Here is a 22,792-nt window from a genome sequence, read left to right on the forward strand (position 1 = left end):
AGGACCTAACCACATACCACACAGACCTGGCTGGGCCTCTGGAAAAGGGAAGGTGATCCTGTTGCCAGTGCTATGCATTGTAATCCCTGGGGCTCTGTGTAAACAAAATACCTTAGGACTGGGAAGGAATCCTAAGAAGTAATTTTCTCTATCCCTGTTTTTTGTCAGGACTGAATTTAACCTTTTCAGAAAGGTAGTGCTCTATACTTTATTTTCTAAAGATAACTGTGTAGCAGATTCTAACATACTCACTGGAAATGTTTGCATTTATAGTAATCTCATTTATTTGTTTGAGACAGGGTCTTGCTCTGTCACACAGGCTGGAATGCACTGGCGCAATCATCCGGCCTTCAGCCCCCCAAGTGGCTGGGATTACAGGCATGTGCCACCACCCCCTGCTAATTTTTTTTTTTTTCTATTTTTTGAAGAGATGGGGTCTCACTATATTACCCATGCTGGTCTTGAATACCTGGGCTTAAGCAATCCGCCTACCTTTACCTCCCAAAGTGCTGGGATTATAGGTGTGAGCCCCTGCACCTGGCCAGTAATTTTAGATTTTTATTTAGAAAAAATCACTTTTAAGAGACAGAGAAAACCTTCCAGTGAAGGTGTTTCCATGAGTTTGAACTTTGTTATACAGATCCACAATCCTTATCTGAACTTCTTGGGGCCATATTTGTTTTAGAATTCAAGTTTTTTGGGGTTTTCAAAAGGTTATTCCCTGTATTTTCTACCCTCTAAAGTGGTTCTGGAGCATTACCCCACGATAAAACACATTAATGTTTCTTAAACAATGGTATGAATGTTCATACTAAGGGAGGTAAGTGATGATTATCAGTATCTTCATATCAGTTCAGGGCATGCTTTGCCATTAAATGAGTTTTTAACTTAAAAGATACACTTTCAGGTTTTACAGTTTTTTGGATTTTGGAATTGTACATAAGGAAGTTAAGGGATGATGGGCTTATATTAACTCTGTTTCAAGCCCAGGATGAGGGTAGATAAAAGAAATAAAAATAGAAAAGACCAGGTGTGGTGGCTCAAGCCTGTAATCCCAACACTTTGAGAGGCCGAGGCAAGCAGATAACTTGAGGTCAGGAGTTCAAGACCAGCCTGGCCAACACGATGAAACCCTGTCTCTACTAAAAATACAAAACTTAGCCAGGCATGATGGCATGTGCCTCAGCTACTTGGGAGGCTGAGGTGGAAGAACCGCTTGGATCTGGGAGGCGGAGGTTGCAGCAAGCTGAGATCGCGCCATTGCACTCTAGCTTGGGTGACAGAGTGAGACTCTGTCTCAAAGAAGGAAAGAAGGAAGGAAGGAAAGGATAGAAGGAAGGAAAGGGAAGGGGGAGGGGGAGGGGAGGAGGAAGGGAGGAAGGCAGGCAGGCAGGCAGGAAGGAAGGAAATGCCAAGCTTAGAGAATAAGCATTTTTTAAAGTAGATCAGACTGAAGCCAGAGGCCTTTCTGGGTCTGCATCTAGAAGCAGACAGTAGCAGGTGGGAATTTGGCCCCTACACAGTAAAGAGGACTAACAGGGCTTCATGGGAGATGGGATCCTGGGGCCATGCTTAGCACTTGAGGCCTGGTGCTCAGGTGGAACTCCCTAGATCGTGAGGGGAGCTGTTAGAGTGTCTGCACTGAGTTGGATAATCCTGCATAGAACATCTCCTGTGTGCCATGCCAGTAGCATTTCCATGAAGAAATACTGGTCTGGGCAAAAGATAGGGATCTGAATCCACACCATAGCAATGGGCATGAAGTGGTTGGGGTTGATAGGAGAGACTTAGAGAAGGAGAATGATGGAAGATGATTCCAAGGTTTCTTGCTTAAATGATCCAGTGGGTGGTGCAGTCATTACCTGAAATAGGGCATACCAGAGAAGGAACAATATTTGGGGAGCAGGTGTTGCGCAGTTCTAGAGATGCTGAGTCTGAGGGTCTAGTGTGTCTCAGTGTGGGGGAGACGTCACATGCATCAGTCTTGAGATTAGGGCAAAAGAGTGGAGTTAGCAAACGTAGTAGTAGTTAAAACGAGGAAAGAGGGTGACATTTTCTAGATGGAGCATGAAGACTGAGAAGAGAGTTAAGGGTAGAACACTGGGAATACCATCAGTTTTAGAGAAGAAAGATACACCCACAAAGACTGAGAAGGAACAGCCAGAGATGGGGAAGGACCCTGAGAGATTGTTGTCATGGGGACCAGAGGAAGAGACAGCAGGGAGTGTTCTCTCATTCCGAGAGAGTTAGGAAGCCTAAGCAGTGTCATCGGAGCCTTTACTCCTTGACCTGCCCCAATCAGACTATAGTCCTTACAGTTCCAGTGGCTGGGACACTGTACCCTGCTGGCTCTCGGAGTGGATTCCATGTTTGAGGAATGGATTTAAAAGAAGATTCTCACTTGTGTAAACATGTCACAAGGTGCTAGGAAGGGGGCTATTAGAGGTTGGGACAAAGGAAAGGGGCGAATGATGAGCCCAGGTCCTAATCCCAGAAACTAACCTTGAAGAGAACAATGGACTCGGTCTTTCTGAGTGAGGAAAACCTGGGTGCAGACTAGGTGTGCTGTTGCACATTTACTTGAAATAGCGGACCTTTGATAGATTCCTGGGAGGAAATTTTTGCTGGCTTGAGTGCTCTTAAAGAATGATTTTGTTGGCTGGGCGCGGTGGCTCACGCCTATAATCCCAGCACTTTGGGAGGCCGAGGCAGGCAGATCATGTGAGGTTGGGAGTTCGAGACCAGCCTGACCAACATGGAGAAACCGCGTCTCTACTAAAAATACAATATTAGTCAGGCATGGTGGTGCATGCCTGTAATCCCAGCTACTCGGGAGGCTGAGGCAGGAGAATTGTTTGAACCCAGGAGACGGAGGTTGTGGTGAGCCGAAACTGCGCCATTACACTCCAGCCTGGGCAACAAGAGCGAAACTCTGTCTCAAAAAAAAAAAAAAATAATGGCTATGTCTGTGTATCCCGTTTTGAATACTAAAATTGTAACAATCTGTAGCTCGGTTTTGAGCAAGTAAGCATGTTTTCAGGTTTTTAAAAGAGTTATTCATATGACTAATCACTGATATTTTATATAAAAATTGCTAGCCAGCAGTTGCCAAGTGCCACAAGCAAAGTAGTAGCAGGAGACCAAAGGGAAAGCATCTTTTTAAAACTGCTGCTCTGCTGCCCCACTGATGCTGTATCAAGGAGGGTGGGGTGTGTGCAATGTCATGGGAGAAGGGGAGTGATGGTCGTGAAAGCTCCAATGGCAGCTACTGCTAAGGCACTGGAGGTAGGAGTCAACAAGACAAAGATCCTGCCTCAACCTCTGGTTTTGGACGTGTTGAGTTTGAGATGTCTGGTAGACATCCCAGTGGAAATGTTGGGATATGTGAGGCTGGAGTTTTGGGAGAGAGCTGGGCTCGAAATAAACATTTGGGAAGGTGGGGTTGGCATAAGGACAGTATTGGAATCCATGAGTCTGGATGAAATCACTGAGGGAGTGAATGCAGATGAGAAGGGGATGAGGGACCAAACGTTGGGGCACCTAGACATCAAGCAGGAGGCTGGAAAGGAACTGCTCAAAGCGGCAGAGGAGGAGTGACCAGTAGGAGCCAGGTGAAGCCGTGTGTTGTAGGATGAGGGAGGGACTCAGACGCTACTGAGAGTTAAGAACCAAGAGCATTGGATTTAGCAAAGTGGAGGTCATTGATCATGCTTCAGACAGTAGCTTGGGAGAGTGGTAGGGGTGAAAGCCAAATCGGGGGTGGGGTGGGGAGGGGGTGGGGGTTGGGGGGCGAGTTGGGGAGAGAATGGGAGGAGTGGAGCTGGAGGTACTGAGGAGTGCAGAGTGAGTAAGAGGACAGCAGTGGCTGAGGAAGAGGAGTCGCGCGGGGGTGTGCAGAGGAGAGGAGCGGAGGAGGATGGGCCTGTGTGCTGACGGAAACGATCACAGAAAGAGGGATGCCATGTCCATAAGCTTGGTTCTGTCTTCTCTCCTTCCCTGTCACCTGGAATTCTTGCTAGTTTTGCTTATTTGAAGGGAAATAAAGTGAGCTGTTCTGGTAGTAGGAGTATAAAGCTTTTCTCCCTCATCTTTAGTTCCCTTGTCTTTAATGTTAGGGCAGGAGCAGCTTAAAGCTGTAATCATGGTGTGAAACCTGTGTGGACAGTTTTTGATAGCCATGATTTTGAAAAGGCTTGAAATCATCTGGAGATTCCATTGCACATGAAAATTTGGTCCAGTTATTAGTTTCTACTTCCAAATTTGATAAAACAGGGATTCTCTCTCTCTCAATCAAAGCTTAAACTCGCTTTTCTTCTCACTTTATCTTAATAGTTATTTTGTAACACACTGATGATAATAAGCATTTAGTAACTATTAGTTCTTATTAAGAGTCTCCTACTTAGTGTAGCAATGAAACTAGTTTGTTGAAAAAATGGAATTGGTCTGCATATTGTTAACAGAATTTGTGTGTACATTTCAGAATATTTGCTTTGTTTGCTGAGCTACATGAAATTATATGTAAATCCCTCAACTTTAATCAGGTAGCCTTCTTTAGAACCTTCTGTGCCTTCTCTTCTCTTAACATAGCCGTATTCACGCTCCCACGCCCTTCCTTACCCTTGTCAGCTGTGCGGCACTTCTCCTGCAGCCCCTAATTACTGCTTCTTTAAGTTTAACTAATCTCCGGACCCAAAGCGTATGTTATTAAGCTGATTTCATTAGTGCATGTGAGCGTAGGAGGAGAGGGAGTGGTTGAAATGTCCAGCTTTTAGGGCTCCCACTAGACCAGGCTCTTAAGCCATCTTCTCAACCAAAACACTCAATTAGCATCAGTATTTAGCACGGATACCTGTAAAGTCATAACCCTGAAGCATAGCAAATGTGCATTTTGCAATTTTTAAATTCCTAGATACTAATTTCCAAAGCATTAATAACCTCAGCCGGAACATTTCACTCTTCAGTTATGTTAGAAGAGAACCGATTATGAGCCTAACCTGAATTTTCCACCTCTAAATCCTAAGTATATCCTGCCCTGTATTCTTTGTGTTTTATCCTCTGCTATAGCTTTCTCATCATGGGACTCATAGTTGTGTTTGCCATCAATTGTCTACTTGATAATTTTTCTAACTCTTGAAGTTTACTGTTAATCAGAATGCCTGAGCAGTAGCATTCTCTTTTGCACTCGAACATTTAACAAACAGGTATTAGTAATAACAAATCATCTTTCTCTTCCTATTTAGCTCTGTAAGAAGCATCATTTTGGTATTAACAAACCAGAGAAGATCATACCATCTCCTGATGACTCAAAGTTTCTGCTGAAGACCTTTACGCATATTAAATCCAATGTGTCTGCTCCTAATAAAAAGAAAGTAAGAGTTTAATTGATATGGGCTTTGAATTCATCTTTGATTAGTTTTAAATAGAGAGATAATTCTCCACTCAGAAAATTTATTTTTAAACCATTTGTTGTATTGAAGCACCATCTCCTTATGCCCTTGGGATTATTTTCACTTCTGTCTTAGGAATTCATGTGTTATCCCCAGACTACTTTACATTTAATTTCTGTAGTAATAGTAGATTAATTTCTTATAGGTTAAGGAAAGTAAAGAGAAGGAGAAGTTGGAGAGGAGATTACTTGAAGAGTTGCTGAAGATGTTCATGGACTCAGAATCCTTTTATTATAGCTTGACCTATGACCTGACCAATTCCGTGCAGAGGCAGAGCACTGGGGAGAGGGACGGTCGGCCCCTCTGGCAGAAGGTACCACTCACAGCTCGTAGAGCAGGGTTTGCCCTTGGGAAGAAGTGATGGCCTGTTTTGGCTTTTGTAGGAAAACTGAAATAATGTGTTTCTGAACTATTGTTCCTGCACCTTTTCTAGGTTGATGACCGATTTTTTTGGAATAAATACATGATACAAGATCTTACTGAGATTGGTGTGAGTAGTTGTTTCTAAAATTTCCTAACCGTACTGAAATTGGTCTGTTTGTTTCTAAAACGTCTGGTTATAATTGTTAAGCAAATGTTTTTTAATTATATTAAGATACATTTTTAAAGATCACTACGTTTCCCCCTATGGAATGGGAATCATTTAGCCAGGAAAACCAAGGCATTATTTTAAGGCAGTTTACAATTCCACTGCCTCGTCACAGGCCTGTCTTTTTAGCACATTCCCATAGGATAATGGTAAGTTAAGGCTGTGGAACTCATGTTCATAGAGTTCCTGCAAAAGAGGTATTTTCTTTCTACCCATTGGGAATGTTTGAGCCCAGTTTTCCTGAAATGGTACCAGTTTTTTTTTTTTTTTTTTTTTTTTTTTTTTTACCTTCGCCGGACTTCTGTTTTCTGTCTGGGAATTGGAATAGCCAAATCTCTGAGGCCATTGCTGTACTACCAGTATTTGATAGGGGGAAGATACAGAATATGATGAGATTATTGCATGAAGTTCCTTTGGTTTGATGATTATTTTTTTCCTTTTCTTGGTCATGTATGTTGGAAAATTGACTGTCTAAAGACAATTCATTCAATCAACAAATATTTATGGAAGGCCTGTTATGTGCCACTTGTCTTTTAGACATTAAACAAAGCAGGCAAATAGGTGAATAAAGTCATATGTTATCTTTTAACCTTTCAGAAATTTCACACCTTTTCCTTTTGGTTTCTCCCCCTTAGTGGTGGTTAGTATCAATGATTTTCACATAATCTAGTGGTGTCTTCGCTAGATACCCATCAATTGCCTCTATGGAGAATGAGGCCTGAGATTATTCTTACCTCTGTTTGCAATGCTGATCAAACTGTGACCACCAAAACCCAGTGGTAGAGGAGAAAAGCAGGGGCATCTGTAATGAGCATTTGTCCTGTGTGCTGACAATATCGAGCTCTAACATGTTTTGCCGAGTTTTTGTCAGAATGCTTTTACATTACCATTTAAAACTGACGACTGGAAGTCGTCATATTCAAAGGTGACATTTGGCAGCATAAATTTCTCTATGCCTGTCAAGAGTTTTGCATTTATTGCTAGAACAGAAATACAAATAATGGGAATGGTGATAAGAATGCAGGTAGATCCTTTACCTCACTATTTTCAACTTTAGCCACCTTCCTAAGATCCTATCTGCAGGCTGCATAAAACAAAACAAAACAAAACAAAACTGAGATAGGACCTGGAGTGTTTGGTGATGGAAGAAGAGGTGGATTTGAAGTGGATGCTGAGATTAAGGCTGGGTACACTTACGGAGATAAGAGAGAAAGTAGGACAAAGAAGAACTCTCTGGAACATTTTTATCCTTTACTGTCTCTGCAGATAATAAGTTGAGAAATCTGTCTTCTTAGTCTGAAAGAGACAGAAGAAGAAATCTTTATTTTATTTATTTGTTTTTTTTGACACAGTATCTCTCTGTCACCCAGGCTGGAGTGCAGTGGCACGATCTCAGCCCACTGCTACTTCACCTCCCGGGTTCAAGTGATTCTCCTGTCTCAGCCTCCCAAGTAGCTGGGATTACAGCTTGCGCCACCAGGCCCAGCTAATTTTTTGTATTTTTAGTAGAGACGGGGTTTCACCATGTTGGCCAGGCTGGTCTCAGACTCCTGGCCTCAAGTGAATAGCCCACCTCAGCCTCCTAAAGTGCTGGGATTACAGGTGTTGATCCACTGCAACTGACCAGAAGAAGAAATCTCTAATCAGTACTCTCTTAATTATGTTGGATGACATTTTAAAATAAGACATTTATGAAATGGGTTTTTTCTTTTTGGTTTCATTTATTACTTAGATTTTAGCTTCAGGAATTGAGACTTTTTTTTTCTAAGCCAGAAAATAAAGCCGACCTATGTGTTTTATAATAAAGTGATCAGAGTTGGTTGTATTTTATTAAAGCCTTAATACAATTGGGAGTTGAGAATCATAATCATAAACATTTGTTAAATACTTCCCATATGGCAGGCACTGTGCTAAACACTACGTGTATTATCCATTTAATTTTCACAATTCATGAAGTAGTTGTTACTATTTCACGGAGAAGGACAGCGACGGCGAGGGTGACTCCCCTCAGTGAGTTAATAAATGGTGAGCTTGGATTTGTACCCAGGCAGCCTGGCTCTTAGGCTGTGTTCACCATAAAGAAAAGGAAAGACCTCCTCTGTCCCTTCCTTACGTGGTGTTCTTCAATAAGCAGAAAATATGGTTGAATAATGGAAGGTTTCTGCTTCTAATAAACTGAGAAATATGTGCTGACTACTGTTTGGGTTTAAGAAAGTAGCAGTGCCATACAGAATAGAAACAATATCATGTTCATTTTGTTTTCAGACTCCAGATGTGGACTTTTGGATTATCCCCATGATCCAAGGTTTTGTGCAGATTGAAGAACTTGTGGTTAATTATATCGAATCATCTGATGATGAGAAAAGCAGCCCAGAGACCCCCCCTCAGGAGTCCACCTGTGTAGATGATATTCACCCACGATTTCTAGTGGCTCTCATTTCACGCCGAAGTAGGCACAGAGCAGGTGAGTGGAGGGCTGTAATAGCATGCAAATCAAATCCAGGTGAGAATGGAAAAGCTGCAGATGTGTTGAAATGCTAATGACAATAATGGATTTGGAAACACAGTTGGCTTCAAAGTGCTTGGGGACTCTAAATACTGTGATATAATTGGGGACAAATTTTTGAAGAGGGGTGAATAAGAGAGAGTTAGCAAAATGAGAAGGAAAAGGAGGTACATATATAGAGAGAAGAGAAAAAGTCACTTGAGATGTGCTTCAGAATACTGGCACTCCACTGACAGCCTGTATCACCGTGATAAATCCTTCCTATGTGCTAGTGCCTTTGGGAAAACCTTTCTCTTTCAGTTCAGAGGAACTGAGCTTCAACTTGTTAAAAACAATGATGCATACAGTTACGATTTTGGGTAAGTTGATACTGTTCTGCTTGGCAGTTGCACACTGAATCCCCAAGGCTATCCTGGAAGACATACATTTGATTAGGAAGCGTAATCTAGCCAGACTAAATAAATTTTTAAAAATGTTGCTGTTTTCTGTTTTAATTTTCTTTCAGGAATGCGCTATAAACGAAGAGGAGTGGATAAAAATGGAAATGTTGCCAATTATGTGGAGACTGAGCAGTTGATTCATGTTCATAATCATACCCTGTCATTTGTTCAAACACGAGGCTCTGTGCCTGTCTTTTGGAGCCAGGTTGGGTATCGATATAACCCAAGACCGCGGCTGGACAGAAGTAAGCAGGTCAATTATTGGGTTTGCAAATGATGATTTCAGAGAGAATAGTTTTTAAGAAATTAGTTACCTGTTAGGTTTGGATTTGCTTTGCCAGATACTTCTTTCAAAACGATAACTTGTATTTGAAAAATGTAATAGAAAGTAATGTAATAATCATAGGAGTAAAAATAGTTGACTAAGTCATTTATTTAACAATAAAAAATTTCTCTAACAGTAGAGCAAAACAGCTTACCTCAGAGATTTTAAATTGCTATTGCTTTGAAGAGTACTTTATTGAATGTTTAACTTTGGAAAGGAGCGAATCTAGCCAATATTTGTAGAAGCAGGAAATATCTTAAGATGGAATCTACCAAAAATCAATAAGATGCCTTTACTCAAATATTTTTCTGTGAAAGTTTTTGTTTTGTTTTGTTTTGTTTTTTTAATCGAGTATTTTGTTTCTTCTAGTATTTTAACTTTGATCTTGGAATAGCTAAGTCATTTAAATCTAATTAGATTACTGAATGAGCTTGATTTTAAAAAAATTGTTAAAGTAAATTTCTCTCTCAGTTGGTATTCTTTGTGAGAATTCAGTAAAGCTTTGGTTTTTAAAATATTGTTTTAGAGGGGTTTTTATTCTCTTATAAACTACGTGAAAGCTTTTCTGAGAAGTAGGCTGGATATATAAATAATCTCATAATGTCATAGTTTGCACTTTCAGATATATTTTAGTGTAGTGTAACTGGAAAAAAAATCAGATCTTTGACTTAGCATTTCATTTTTAAATGATGGTTTTAGACAATCTTAGTTCATTTGGGCTGTCAATAAATTATTTAAAAGTAAGAAAGATGGAGTAGACACTAATATGTCTTAAACATGGGAAGGAAAAAAAGATTTTGTATCACTTCTTTGTAGGTGAAAAGGAAACTGTTGCCTATTTCTGTGCCCATTTCGAAGAACAACTGAACATTTACAAAAAACAGGTGGGCTTTGATTTACAGTAGTAAAATGTTCCTTCATCTTTAAAAATAAAGTTTTCTTTAAATTTCATAAAAATAACATTGTACTATTCAAAATTAAAGCATTTGTCATGAAGTTTAACACATTTAAGCTAAGAGTTTCCTAATATTCTTTAAGAATAATCATTGAGTCAGCTACTTTTTTTTTTTTTTTTTTTTAAGAGACACTGTCTTGCTATATTGCCCAGGCTGGACTCAAACTGCAGGGCTCAAGCAATCTTCTCTCCTCAGCCTCCCGAATAGCTGGGACTACAGGCATGTGCCACTGTGCCCGGCAGGGTCAGCTACTTTAGACTGTGTTTGGATAGCGTGAAGAGGTTAGATTGCTATCAATTAATTATAACAATCTAAGAAGCATCTAGACCAAGGAATGAAAGTCATGTCTCAGTACCACCTACAGTTCAACCTCCTGGAGATAACTTGTTATGTATTTTTCAGTATCTTTTTTTCTCTGCTCACCTTCATATTCACTCACATATAAGAATGCAAGTGTATAAACCAAAATCAACTGAAAACTGGTAGGTGAGATACAAGTTCAATGATTTTGATACAAGATGAATATATAATAGTAATTCTGTTATCCATTAGCAGTGACCAGTGTGAATGAGTAATGCCGTGGAATGTGTAATGAATAGGTAAATGCCTTTTTTTTTCAGCAACAAAAATGAAGTAGGAAGAAACAGCCTAAAATAACATACAAAAAGATAGCATGTGTATGGAGGAAAAAAAAGAAAAAAACTACTGAAGAACACAACAGAAAACCTGACTTAAGTGGAGAGAAAATACCATGTTCCTGGAAGGGAAGTCTCAATATTAAATAGATTTCAGTTCTTCCTAAATTAATATATAAATTTTGGGCAATCACAAAGTCTCAGCAGGGAAATAGCAAACCCTCAGATTGAAAAAAAAATGAGGTTTGATGATAAGAGTTAAAAGGGGCGAGTATTTAGGTTTTGAAATAACTCTCACACATTGGTTGAAGGAGCATAAGTTGGTACAGCCATTTTGAAGGTATTATCAATTAAATTAAACATACTTATACTGCTTAGCCCAGTAATTTTAATTTTTGATATCTATCCTATATACCCTATACAAAAATCAGTTGAGATGGATTATGATCCTAAATGTGAAAGGTTAAGCAATAAAACTTTTAGAAGAAAAAATAGACATCTTTTTGACCTGGTGACTTAAATAGGACTTTAAAAAGCACTAACTATTGTCTTCCCATGTTTTCAATGTATTATTATGTATCACATATTTTATTAGTTGTTTAATGAGAGGTAATGCCCATCTAGGAAATAGTTTTTATTTTTAAAAAACACTCTAATGAAAAAAATGATAAATTAGACTTTAAATTCGTTTTTATTAAAACTTTACTAAATTATAAATATTAAAATACTGTTGTAAATATTATTAAAATTTTATTAAAATTATATAGGACTTTAGAAAACACCATAGTGAAAAAAACTTGATACATTTGGCTTTATTAAAATAAAAAACTTGTATTTGTTAAGACACAAGAGAATGGAAAGGCAGTTCACAAAGTGGTAGAAGATATTTAAGATTTTTCAGTGTATGTATGACAAAGGTCTCATATCTAGAGTATATTTAAAAATGCCTGCTGGGCGTGGTGGCTCACGCCTGTAATCCCAGCACTTTGGGAGGCCAAGGTGGGCGGATCGCGAGGTCAGGAGTTTGAGACCACCCTGGTCAGCATGGTGAAACCCTGTCTCTACTGAAAAAAAAAAAAAAAAAAATTAACCAGGCATGGTGGCTTGTGCCTGTAATCCCAGCTTCTCGGGAGGCTGAGGCAGGAGAATTGCTTGAACCCAGGAGGCAGAGGTTGCAGTAAGCCAAGGTTGCGCCACTGCACTCCTGGACGACAGAGTGAGATTCCATCTCAAAAACAAAACAAAACAAAACAAAACCTAAAAATTTATTCAAAAGGATGTACAACCCAAAAGAGAGCTGGACAAAAGAGGATATCCAGAAAGTCAGTAGATGTATGCAAAAGGGCTCCACTTCATTAACTGTCAGGGAAATGCAAATTAAAGCCACTACTCAACACACCAGAATGGCTAACATAAAAAAGTTGAGAAGCTTAGGTAACATGGAGAAATCCTTTCTCTACTAAAAATACAAAAATTAGCTGGGCACGGTGGGATGCATCTGTAGTCCCAGCTACTCAGGAGGCTGAAGTGGGAGAATCACTTGAGCCCAGGAGGTGGAGGTTGCAGTGAGCCAAGATCATACCACTGTGCTCCAGCAGGTGACAGAGCAACACTCTGTCTCAAAAAAAAAAAAAAAAAAAAAGGTGGAGGGATACCAAGTTTTGACAAGGACATGGAGCAACTAGAACTGTAATAGAAAAAATTTTTAAATCTGTCTGAGAGAAACATATTCAGTCAAGGAGGCATGTACAAGAACACTCACTGCAGCATAGAAACAACCTAATTGTTCATCAGGAGGACAATAGGTGGGAAAATCAGGCATGGCACATCTAAAGTATTGAATATAAATGATGGAAAAGAATGAGGTAGATCCACGTGTACTAATGGGAAGATCTTAACATCACCTTGTGGGGTAAGAAGAGAAAACTTTTAATAGCATATGGTATGTTAGCCATTTAAAAAATCCCACAAAACAAAATTAGGTCATTTACATACAGTTGGTTCTCTTCCATTTATTCTATCCACATACATATGACATGCATATTTGTACAGAAATGCATTTATGTGGGCTGAATGGGGATACACCCAACTGATAACAGGAGTTACCTCCAGGGAGGGCCATAGGATTGGGTTGTGGTCAGGAAGGATTTGACCTTATTTTACATTTGAATTTGTTTCAGTGTAAATAAATTCATGTATTAGCAATGTGTGTAATTATAAGTAGATATAAAGAATAGAGCCTGTCTGTACAAAAAAATTTAAAAATTAGCCAGGCCTGGTGGCACATGGCTGTAGTCCCAGCTACACAAAAGGCTGAAGTGGGAGAATCACTTGAGCCCAGCAGGTGAAGGCTGCAGTGAGCCATGATTGTGCCACTGCACTCCAGCCTGGGTGATGGAGTGAGACTCTGTCTCCAAAATAAGTAAATAAATAAAATTAAAAAATAAAAATACAATAACGAATAAACCACATTTTAAGTGTAACATGCAATTATAAAACAAAACAATACTAAGGTGTGCAAGCAGAGGAAATAACCGCCTCCCACACTGATCCTGCTCCCTGTTGACATTCACATCAATTTTCTAGGTGTGTGTATTGAGCAGATACTTCCTGATTTCGAACAGTACCCCAGCAGTGTTCATTTATCCACCTTTTCCTGGGTAATTACTTTCCAGGGCGTTGGGCCCACAGTCAGTCTGACTCAGCCATGGTGGTCCTATTGCTGTCACCAGTGATTGGTTCAGGCACGGACCTGTGTATGTTCATTGGGGATTTAGCCAATGAGATAGGTGATGTGGGGGAAGTCTCCTGGGAGGCTTCTGGGAACAGGTTTTCTGCTCTAATAAGAGATACAGGAACCAATAGTCCCTCTGTGGTTGCTGTTTCTGGGTTTGATGTGGAACTGCTACAGCTCTCTCAAGACTGTGAAGGAACCAGCCTCAGGATCAGCCGATATGCTGGCAGAATAAAAAAGATGGGAAGAATGGCAGAGTAAAGGGATGGAAAGAACCTGTGTCCTTAATGGTATTGGGAATCACTATTAAAGCCATGTTGGAACCGTCCTACCTCCAGACTTGTTCTGAGGTATGAGTCAGTTGACTCAAATTTGTCATCCGCAGCAAAAAAAGCCACCTTGACACATGCATATACACAATAAAAAACTCAAGTCAAAACAAAACTATGCCATATATACTATTGTGCAGCTGTTTTCATTTAAGATCTCATGGCTGCTGTTTAATCATTTCTCTATTGGTGGACCTTTAGGATGTACTAGTTATTTTGCTATTATAAAGACTCTCCAGAAAATATCTTTCTTATTTAAAAACTCCATGGACTAGGAACAGAAAGCATTTTATATATTTTGGGATACTTGTATGTTTTATAGAATAAATTTATGGAAATGAAATTGCTGGATCAGACATTATGTATATTTAAATTTGATACCACTCTGTTGCTTCTGAAAAGATCACTCCAGGTTTTTTTAAAAAATTGTTTTAAAGCGACAGTAGGAGCTAGTGCCCATTTCCTCACATATTGACCAGTGCGGTCTGTGTTTAGTATTCACGTTTGCCTAGGTATAGGTGAAAACTCATTTTCTGTTTTAAATTGCATTTCTTTGAGTATTAAAGTTGTCATCTCTTCATTGAGTATAGGTTCAGAAATTGTAGTCTCATGTTTATTAGCTATTTGTATATTTTTTTCATGTGGATTTTCTCTGTATCCTTTACCATTTTTTTCCGTATTGGATTTAGGACTCTTTATGCATTATTGGTTTTTATGTTGCAGGTATATTCTCCTAGGTAGCACTTTGCTTTCTTACCTTTGCTTATACTGTCATTTGGTACACAGGCTTAAAATTTTTTAAAGTTATGCTTAGAAAGTCATGCTCCAACTTACATTTATAGAAGCATTATTCTAAGTTTTCTTCTAGCTCTATTATCATTAGAAAAACTATTTAGCTTCTTAATGCCTCTAGAATTTATTTGTGTATAATTAATGAGATGTAGGGAGCTAATGTAAGTTTCTCCTTACCCCACACATAGACATCCCAGTATCATTTATAGACTAGTCCATATTTGCCCCACAGTGGTATCATGAGCATAGCTTAGATTCTTCAGTGTTTACATAGGTCTGCTTCTGGGCCACCATTCCTGTTCTGTTGAGTCACTTAGCTATTTCTACACTAGTATGACAGTTTTAATTGCTACAGATTTAGAGTATGTTTTGCTTTCCAATGGGACAAGTCCCTTTTTTATTATTAGCTTCCAAATTTTTTCCACATATTTACTCTTCCAGATGAACTTTTGAGTTGTTAAGTTCATTAACAGATCCTGATTGAATTTTGACTGGGATGGTTGAGTGTATAGATTAATTGGGGGAGACTTGAAATCTTTACAATATTGAATCTTGCTGCCTAGTAACATGGTATATGTTTCTGTTTATTCAGGTTTTCTATCATATGCTTTACGTACTTCAGCAGCATTTTATCATGTTCAGTATTTAGGCTTTCTTTATTTCTTTTTAAATCTAGATATCTAAAATATTTGCTGTTACAAAGGACCTTGTTTTCATTATTTCATTCTAATTGGTTATTGCAAATATATAGAAAAGCTATTAATGTCATTGATGTCAATTCTCACAAACTTAAATGTATGTAACAAATGAAAATTTTATAGGAAAAAAATTGATGTTTGCGTGGATTAATTTCTAAGTATGGCTATAAAATATTTCTAACACATAATTCCAAATTATTAAAAACCACACTGTGATTCTAACATCTAATTAAATTTTAAACCACACTGTGATTCTAACATCTAACTAAATTTTTTCTGTTTCTTTGCTCTTATAGGTTATTATTAACTTGGTAGACCAGGCAGGAAGAGAGAAGATTATTGGCGATGCTTACCTGAAGCAAGTGTTGCTTTTCAACAACTCACACCTCACTTACGTTTCGTTTGACTTCCATGAGCACTGGTAAGATGGCTTTCGGAGAATAGTGTTGATCAATTGCAGTGTTTTTGGTAGATGCTGCCACAGGGACCTTAGTTTCTCTTCTTTGCTGGGAATAAAAATTTCTTCTCATTGTTGGAAAGAAAAAGGGTATCATTCATTTACTTTGTTTTAATTTTCATGTGGGCATTATTTTGGCTAAAATTTTGAGTTGTTTCCAAAATATTTACAGTCGTTCTGTTCCAGAAGATCTTGGAGATGTAGAGTTCCCTTTTTGCTTTGATCACACCAGCTAAAGAACTGATGGCATTGCCTTTCTGCTTGGGTCTGAGCCTAGCAGAAGTAATAGAATTTCCTTAAGGGTATCTTGCTGGCTCCTCTTCATGTCTGGTAGTGATACTTCTTTCTCGATGGGTAAACTTCACTAGAGGAAAACAACAACAATCAGGGCATCTTTTTTTTTTTTTTTTTAAAAGACAGGTCTCACTCTGTCGCCCAGGCTGAAGTGGAGTGCGGTGGTGTGATCTGGGCTCACTGCAACCTCCACTTTCTGGGTTCAAGGGATTCTCCTGCCTCAGCCTCCCGAGTAGCTGGGACTACGGCACGCTCCACCATGCCCGGCTAACTTCTGTATTTTTTGATAGAGATGGGGTTTCACCATGTTGGCCAGGCTGGTCTCAAACTCCTGACCTCAAGTCATCCGCCCACCTTGGCCTCCCAAAGTGCTGGGATTACAGGCATGAGCCAATGTGCCCGGCCCAGTGAATCATTTTGATGGTGCCTTTAACGTGTGTATTCTGACAGCAAGGTTCTTTTGCCATAATCCTGGTTCTAACTTAGGTTAATTTACCTAAGTATTGAAATTTGGTGGGGAAAGAAGCTTCTGATGTCTGTAGTATGTTTTAATGTGTTTTTAAGTATGCTTTATTTCACAATGCAGATTAGCTATAAACATTTACCTAATTGCCTATATAATATATAGTACTATTAACCTCATATATGTACAGCAACAATTCTTTTTAATTTTTCGAAGCTCCATTAAATAGCATATCTTAAGTTTTAAAAAAATCTATGATTAAATTAAAGATTTTTTCTTTCTTTTGGCATGGATTTTAGCCGAGGAATGAAGTTTGAGAATGTTCAGACACTAACAGATGCCATTTATGACATTATTCTTGATATGAAGTGGTGTTGGTAAGTATTTTACAAGAACTCCTTTTTACAGACTCTGGGATCTGTAAAATAGTACCACTGAGCATTAAACTGATAGCAGCATGCAGAGACAGCATTTTTTTTTTGTTCGTTTTGCTTCCCAGTTCCTATTCTTTTCAAGAGAATGTTGCTGACCCTTAAGCAGGTGGTGTTAGCTTTGAACAGGGAGAGGGTGTGAAATGGTCAGGCCAAATGAAGTGAAACGCTCTGACTGTTCTTTAAGGACATGAATTTATTCCTTCTCATGCCCCACGGTCCACATTTTCTCTTTCTCCTCTTTCTCACTGTTCCTAACACAGGAAGGAAGTCTTAGAGGTACTTTGTCTCAGTTTTCAGGCATTTCAAAATTATCAGAGATGGAAAATGATTCTGAGTACAGGAGGTTTAAATTGGCTTAAAGGACAGAAGAGAACATTTGATTAGATGTTAAGACTACACGGTGGCCAGAGAAATTAGATGAGCAAGCCATGCTGTGTGCCTCCTCACTGGGGGGTAAAATAACTTCGTCTGTTTTGGAGAGTTTAGATGCATTTCTACTTTAAAGGAACAACGGTGTTTTAAAGTGCCTTCTGTTTTTTTACATGTAGGAAAACATAACTTGGGATGATGTCAGCTCTGCCTAGTAGTTATAGGACTTGGGGCAGGCAAGTCTCTCTGCACCCCAGTTTTTTTTTTTCCTTAAGATGAGGATAATATCTTCCTTGCTATGTTATTGTGTAAATTAACAATGATGTCTATAAATGACTCAATAATGCATAGCATATAAAGATACACCAAGCAAATTACAGCCAGTGCTGCTGTTTTATTGATATACTTTAAAGAATTGTGTCTTTTGAAAACCCTATTATTTTATATTGTAAAATAATTCTGTATTATTTTTAAAAAGGGTTGATGAAGCTGGGGTAATATGTAAGCAGGAAGGGATTTTTCGTGTTAATTGTATGGACTGCCTGGATCGCACCAACGTGGTCCAAGCTGCCATCGCGAGAGTGGTCATGGAACAGCAGGTAATTTGGAGTCTGTTGGATTGCAAATATTCATTTCGAAATGCTTTTTTTTCCATGAGTAAGCAAATAGCTAAATATTTTTCAAATGTCAAATATTCTATACAACATTTACAACATACAAACACCCTTGTTGCATTAAAATCTGGAAAGCACAACCTGCACTGAAAATCAGTTAAATAAAGTGAGATTTTCTTAATCACTCGTTTCAAAAATGTGACGGCCAACATTTTAAAGTCCATTGGGTGGCATTGTGTGGTCATTTACCTTTTCCCTCTCACCTCCAAGCCCACCCTTCTGTGTTTGGGGCTGGGAGTCTTGATACTGCATTTCTTTTTTTTTTTTTGAGATGCAGTCTTGCTCTGTTGCCCAGGCTGTTGGGGAGGGAGCTGCTGGCGGGAGGAACACAGGTGAAGGAGCCTGTGTGTTTTTCTTCCTCCTGTCTCATGGGCTTCCTTGAGTGCCTCCTGTTGGCAGATCCAGCAGGCCAAGCAGAAATGTGGTGTGTAGGCTGGGCGCAGTGGCTCATGCCTATAATCCAAGCACTTTGGGAGGCTGAGGTGGGTGGATCACCTGAGGTCAGGAGTTTGAGACCAGCCTGGTCAAAATGGCAAGACCCCCTGTCTACTAAAATCCCGTCCCTACTAGCTGGGCGTGGTGGCAGTCATCTGTAATCCCCGCTACTCGGGAGGCTAAGGCATGAAAATCACTTGAACCCAGGAAGCGGAGGTTGTAGTGAGCCCAGATTGTGCCACTGCACTCTAGCTTGGGAGATAGAGTAACACTCTATCTTCAAAATAAAAATAAAAATAAAAAAATAAAATACATAAAATAACCTTGTGACTGTACTTTGAGGACACGAATCTGTTTATCTTATGTACAGTGTTTAAGCAGCCAGGTTTGAGTTTAAGCCCTGGCTCTACCACATACAAGGTTTTGACTCTGTACAAATAACTTAACCTTTCCAAACCTCAGTCTCATAATTTGTAAAATGTAGGTAATAACAGTATCGATTACATAGTGTTGTTAGGACTAGTGAATGTGAAAAAACTGTAAAAAAGCTCTTAGAACCCTAGCCTTGGCACAGAGTTAACACTTACTAGGCACTTAACTATTCTGCCACTATTAGTATTGTTTCTGTGTGCTTTTTTGATATTCAGTTTCACTTCATAGGCAAATTTAAAACAAAGACAAAATATAATAGTATGATCCTGCACATTAAAAATTGTACCAAAACAGTATAAATATTTCATTATATTTATTCAACTTGTAGCAATTTATAAAGCCATCTTTCAAGCACTACTTTATTAAAAATGAGTCTGAAAAGACCATTTCTCTTATTTAAGGGTCCTAAATTGTATATGAATATGTTTCCTTTTTCTGCAGTACACATTTTTTGCTATGGTTTCCTGGCCCGTATACAGTTAATCCACCAATGTGTTCATTTTAGCTGAAAAAATTAGGTGTGATGCCCCCGGAACAGCCATTACCTGTGAAATGTAATCGCATCTACCAGATAATGTGGGCCAATAATGGTGACTCCATTAGCAGACAGTATGCTGGGACAGCTGCTCTGAAGGTAAATACTTGCAGGAAGCATCTGTGGGTCATTATGTAGGACACAGCTTAGACTATGGTTTAAAACCACAGAAATGTGTGCGGGTTCCAGATTGCAGATGTGTGTAGTTGACTCTTTTCTGAAACGGTTGGCTAAGGCAGGGCCAGGTAATGTGACTCAAGCAGGCCACACATTACATCAGAGGGAGAGGGGGCTGTGTGGGCCTGAGGAGGAGTGTGTGCTCTCTCTGGAGGGGCCTATGTTGCCAGACCCTCCAGTTTTTCAAGGGATTCTGGAAATCCAGAATTTTATATGAAATGGTTGGTTTTCAAAACTGACAAAACAGAGCATGTCTGCTGGCAGGTTTTGGCCACCAGTGTCATACTTCATCTTTGAGTTTGAATCCCAACCCTGCTTCTTAACTAGCTGTGACCTTGGGCAAGTCACTTAACCACTCTCATTTGTCACACAGGAATTATACTAGACCTATTTCAAAAGACTGTTATGGGATCATATGAGTCAATGCATGTAAGGGCTTAGAATATTCTCTGACACACATAAATGCGGAAGAAATGTTTTAGTTACTGTTAAAAGTAAAGTCCTTTGAAGATCCTATAGAGCTAGTCCTCACAGAATATTAAGTTAAATATAAAATATATTCTCTAGTAAATAAATTACTCAGTCTGAGGGTGTTGTCCTCTGTGGCAGTAGGAAGTGTTAGAATTTGTTTAAATTAGGTTTATGTTAATCATTCTTCAAGGTTCTAGTTCATCTCAAGGTACTTCTTACACAGATTTTACCATCAAGGACTTAACAAGCATCAGTCCTTCTTTTGCATTGAGTGATAAATATCAAAAGCTTTTTATTAATTACAGAAAGTAAACTTTGGAAGTCCTGGTAAAGACCAGGTACAGTGGCTCAACCCTGTAATCCCAGCACTTTAGGAGGCTGAGGCAGGTGGATCACCTGAGGTCAGGCGTTCAAGACCAGCCTGGCCAACAAGGTGAAACCCTGTCTCTACAAAAATATAAAAATTAGCTGGGCATGGTGGCGTGCGCCTGTAATCCCAGCTACTCAGATGGCTGAGGTGTGAGAATCACTTGAACCCGGGAGGCAGAGGTTGCAGTGAGCCGAGATTGTGCCATTGCACTCCAGCCTGGGCGACAGAGCAAGACTCTGTCTCAAAAAAAAAAAAAGCCTGGTACAAGTTAGTGATTAAAGAGAAATACTTCTCTTTTTTTCCCCTTGATTTTAAACTTCTTCGGGATGAGTATTATACCTTTTTTCTGTAATAGAGACTTGTTGCTCTACTAATATTCCCTGAGACTGACCTAATTGGCAGCATGTTCTTCCTAAATTGTCAGTTTTTGGACTGAGATTTCTGAGATTGCCTTGGAGAGAAATAGAGGGGATGGGATGGGGAAAAAGAGACTACACCTTCCTTGCCTTAAGTTTAAGTCACCACTTCTCTAGGGACTTGCTCTGACATCTTTGTTGTGAAAAGCGCAAGGGAAACAAAACAGTTTAAGTTGTCACTGGGTTGTTCTACAGGTGCTGGTGATGTGCAGCAAGGTAAGGAAACCCCTGCTTTTCCTCCCTGTGTAGAGCTGCTCATCTGCACACCCAGGCTGAAAGCCCATTGTGATCAACTCTAGGGAACTAGCCACATTTTCCCATGTCAGAAACTCGGTTTTTGAATATTACACCAGTTTGAGATGTAAATAATTTTTATTGTTTTGGTGTTTGTCATATAATTTGTTTTGACCTGTAAATTCTAGAAATTCTACAAATTGCCAAGAATGGCTTTACCCTAAAGCACCATCTAACTGTGAAGACTTGATGCCACAAATAGCATTTGACAAGCTTAGATCAGGGTAGAATACTAGTAGATATTTTAATTTAACTATACTATTTGAAAACTATAGAAGTCAGACCTTGGAAATTATAAAAGCCTGTAGAATTCTAGACTTGAACTGAAAGCCCACAATTTATTTTGGGGGCATTCTTGTGTTTAAATAAGATGTCAAAATCAGTTTTTGTTTGACAGGGTGACTTTACAAGGACAGGAGAAAGGAAGTTAGCAGGAGTTATGAAAGATGGAGTGAACTCAGCAAACAGATATTACCTCAACCGATTTAAGGATGCTTATAGGCAAGCTGTTATAGGTAAGAAGCAGAAAAGCTTTTCTTTCCTCAAAATTTATGTCTTCTGTGACTAATATTTTACAGAAACCAGCTTCATTAACATAATCCATATTTTGTAATATACTTGTGTTTCTGTATTGAGCATCTTACCCAATATATCAAATTCAAATTTTTACAAGATTAGAATTTGACAAATATTTTTGGCTGGAGCAACAAAAGAAACCATCTATTTTCCATGCATATTTGTCAGTTTATTACTCAGGTAATAGAAAGCAGGGTTTGAAGCTCCTAGAGTGTGGAATAAGGTGCCCTAAAACCTCAACAATTAAAAACTTCATATTCCGTTTGTTTTCTCATTACTCAAGGCTGAGCAATGTAACCAGATTATTTTTTCCTGTATATTATTTGTTCTGTGTTCTTGCTGTGGACAAATATACCAGCCTTTTCCATAAGCATGGTTTATCAGAATATTAGGGTACCAGATTTAGAGATTACCCTAACCAACTCATCATTTTTTTGGAAGAGGAAATGGAAGGATAGATTGCCCAGTAGAATGTATGCATTGACATTTTAAAAATTTAATACTCATGAAGATGTTACTGTATAGGATTAAAGTAAATGCAGAGTGTTCTGGATTAGAACCAAATGTAACATAGCTGACCTGTGGTCCCTGAGGGTCTTTTTGAAATCTTATTTCTTCACCTGATTATTTAGTGCACACATCAGACTAGTAGGGCCTAGACACAGGCCACTTAGGAATTTGAGAAGTCTGATGTGAAGATGTTTGACTTATTTGCCAGACATGGAGGGTGCATGCTGTGACTACAGAATTGGATTTTAGCAGTTGATATTCAAGGAAAAAAGAAGATATCTTGCTTCCATTGGTTGACCTAGCTACTCAGTTATATCACTGAGGACCTCAGTTCTGTCCTCTCAGTTCAGCCATCCACAGCATCAGCTGCATCCAGATCCTGAAGCTGGCTGAGAGATCTTCAAGGTTGAGAGATAGAAGCCAGTAGCAATCTG

General features: G+C 39.1%; 1 protein-coding gene across 4 annotated transcripts in view; it reads left to right on the plus strand.

The window, feature by feature from the left end:
• The window catches only part of INPP5F (inositol polyphosphate-5-phosphatase F), a 101,570-nt gene that overhangs the window by 60,846 nt on the left and 17,932 nt on the right, over nt 1–22,792 (plus strand). For 3 of the 4 annotated variants that reach the window (XM_057299011.2, XM_057299013.1, XM_057299012.1), the window contains 11 exons: nt 5,241–5,369; nt 5,593–5,760; nt 5,881–5,937; nt 8,302–8,500; nt 9,048–9,227; nt 10,124–10,191; nt 15,748–15,872; nt 16,965–17,042; nt 17,947–18,067; nt 19,515–19,643; nt 21,670–21,787. In XM_057299011.2, coding sequence (XP_057154994.1) covers nt 5,241–5,369; nt 5,593–5,760; nt 5,881–5,937; nt 8,302–8,500; nt 9,048–9,227; nt 10,124–10,191; nt 15,748–15,872; nt 16,965–17,042; nt 17,947–18,067; nt 19,515–19,643; nt 21,670–21,787 — 1,372 coding nt within the window. The remainder of the gene's footprint in view (nt 1–5,240; nt 5,370–5,592; nt 5,761–5,880; nt 5,938–8,301; nt 8,501–9,047; nt 9,228–10,123; nt 10,192–15,747; nt 15,873–16,964; nt 17,043–17,946; nt 18,068–19,514; nt 19,644–21,669; nt 21,788–22,792) is intronic. The other variant, XM_034931605.4, reaches the window with a different exon arrangement.

Source organism: Pan paniscus, chromosome 8 (genome assembly GCF_029289425.2).
Source record: "Pan paniscus chromosome 8, NHGRI_mPanPan1-v2.0_pri, whole genome shotgun sequence".
Lineage (NCBI taxonomy): Eukaryota > Metazoa > Chordata > Mammalia > Primates > Hominidae > Pan > Pan paniscus.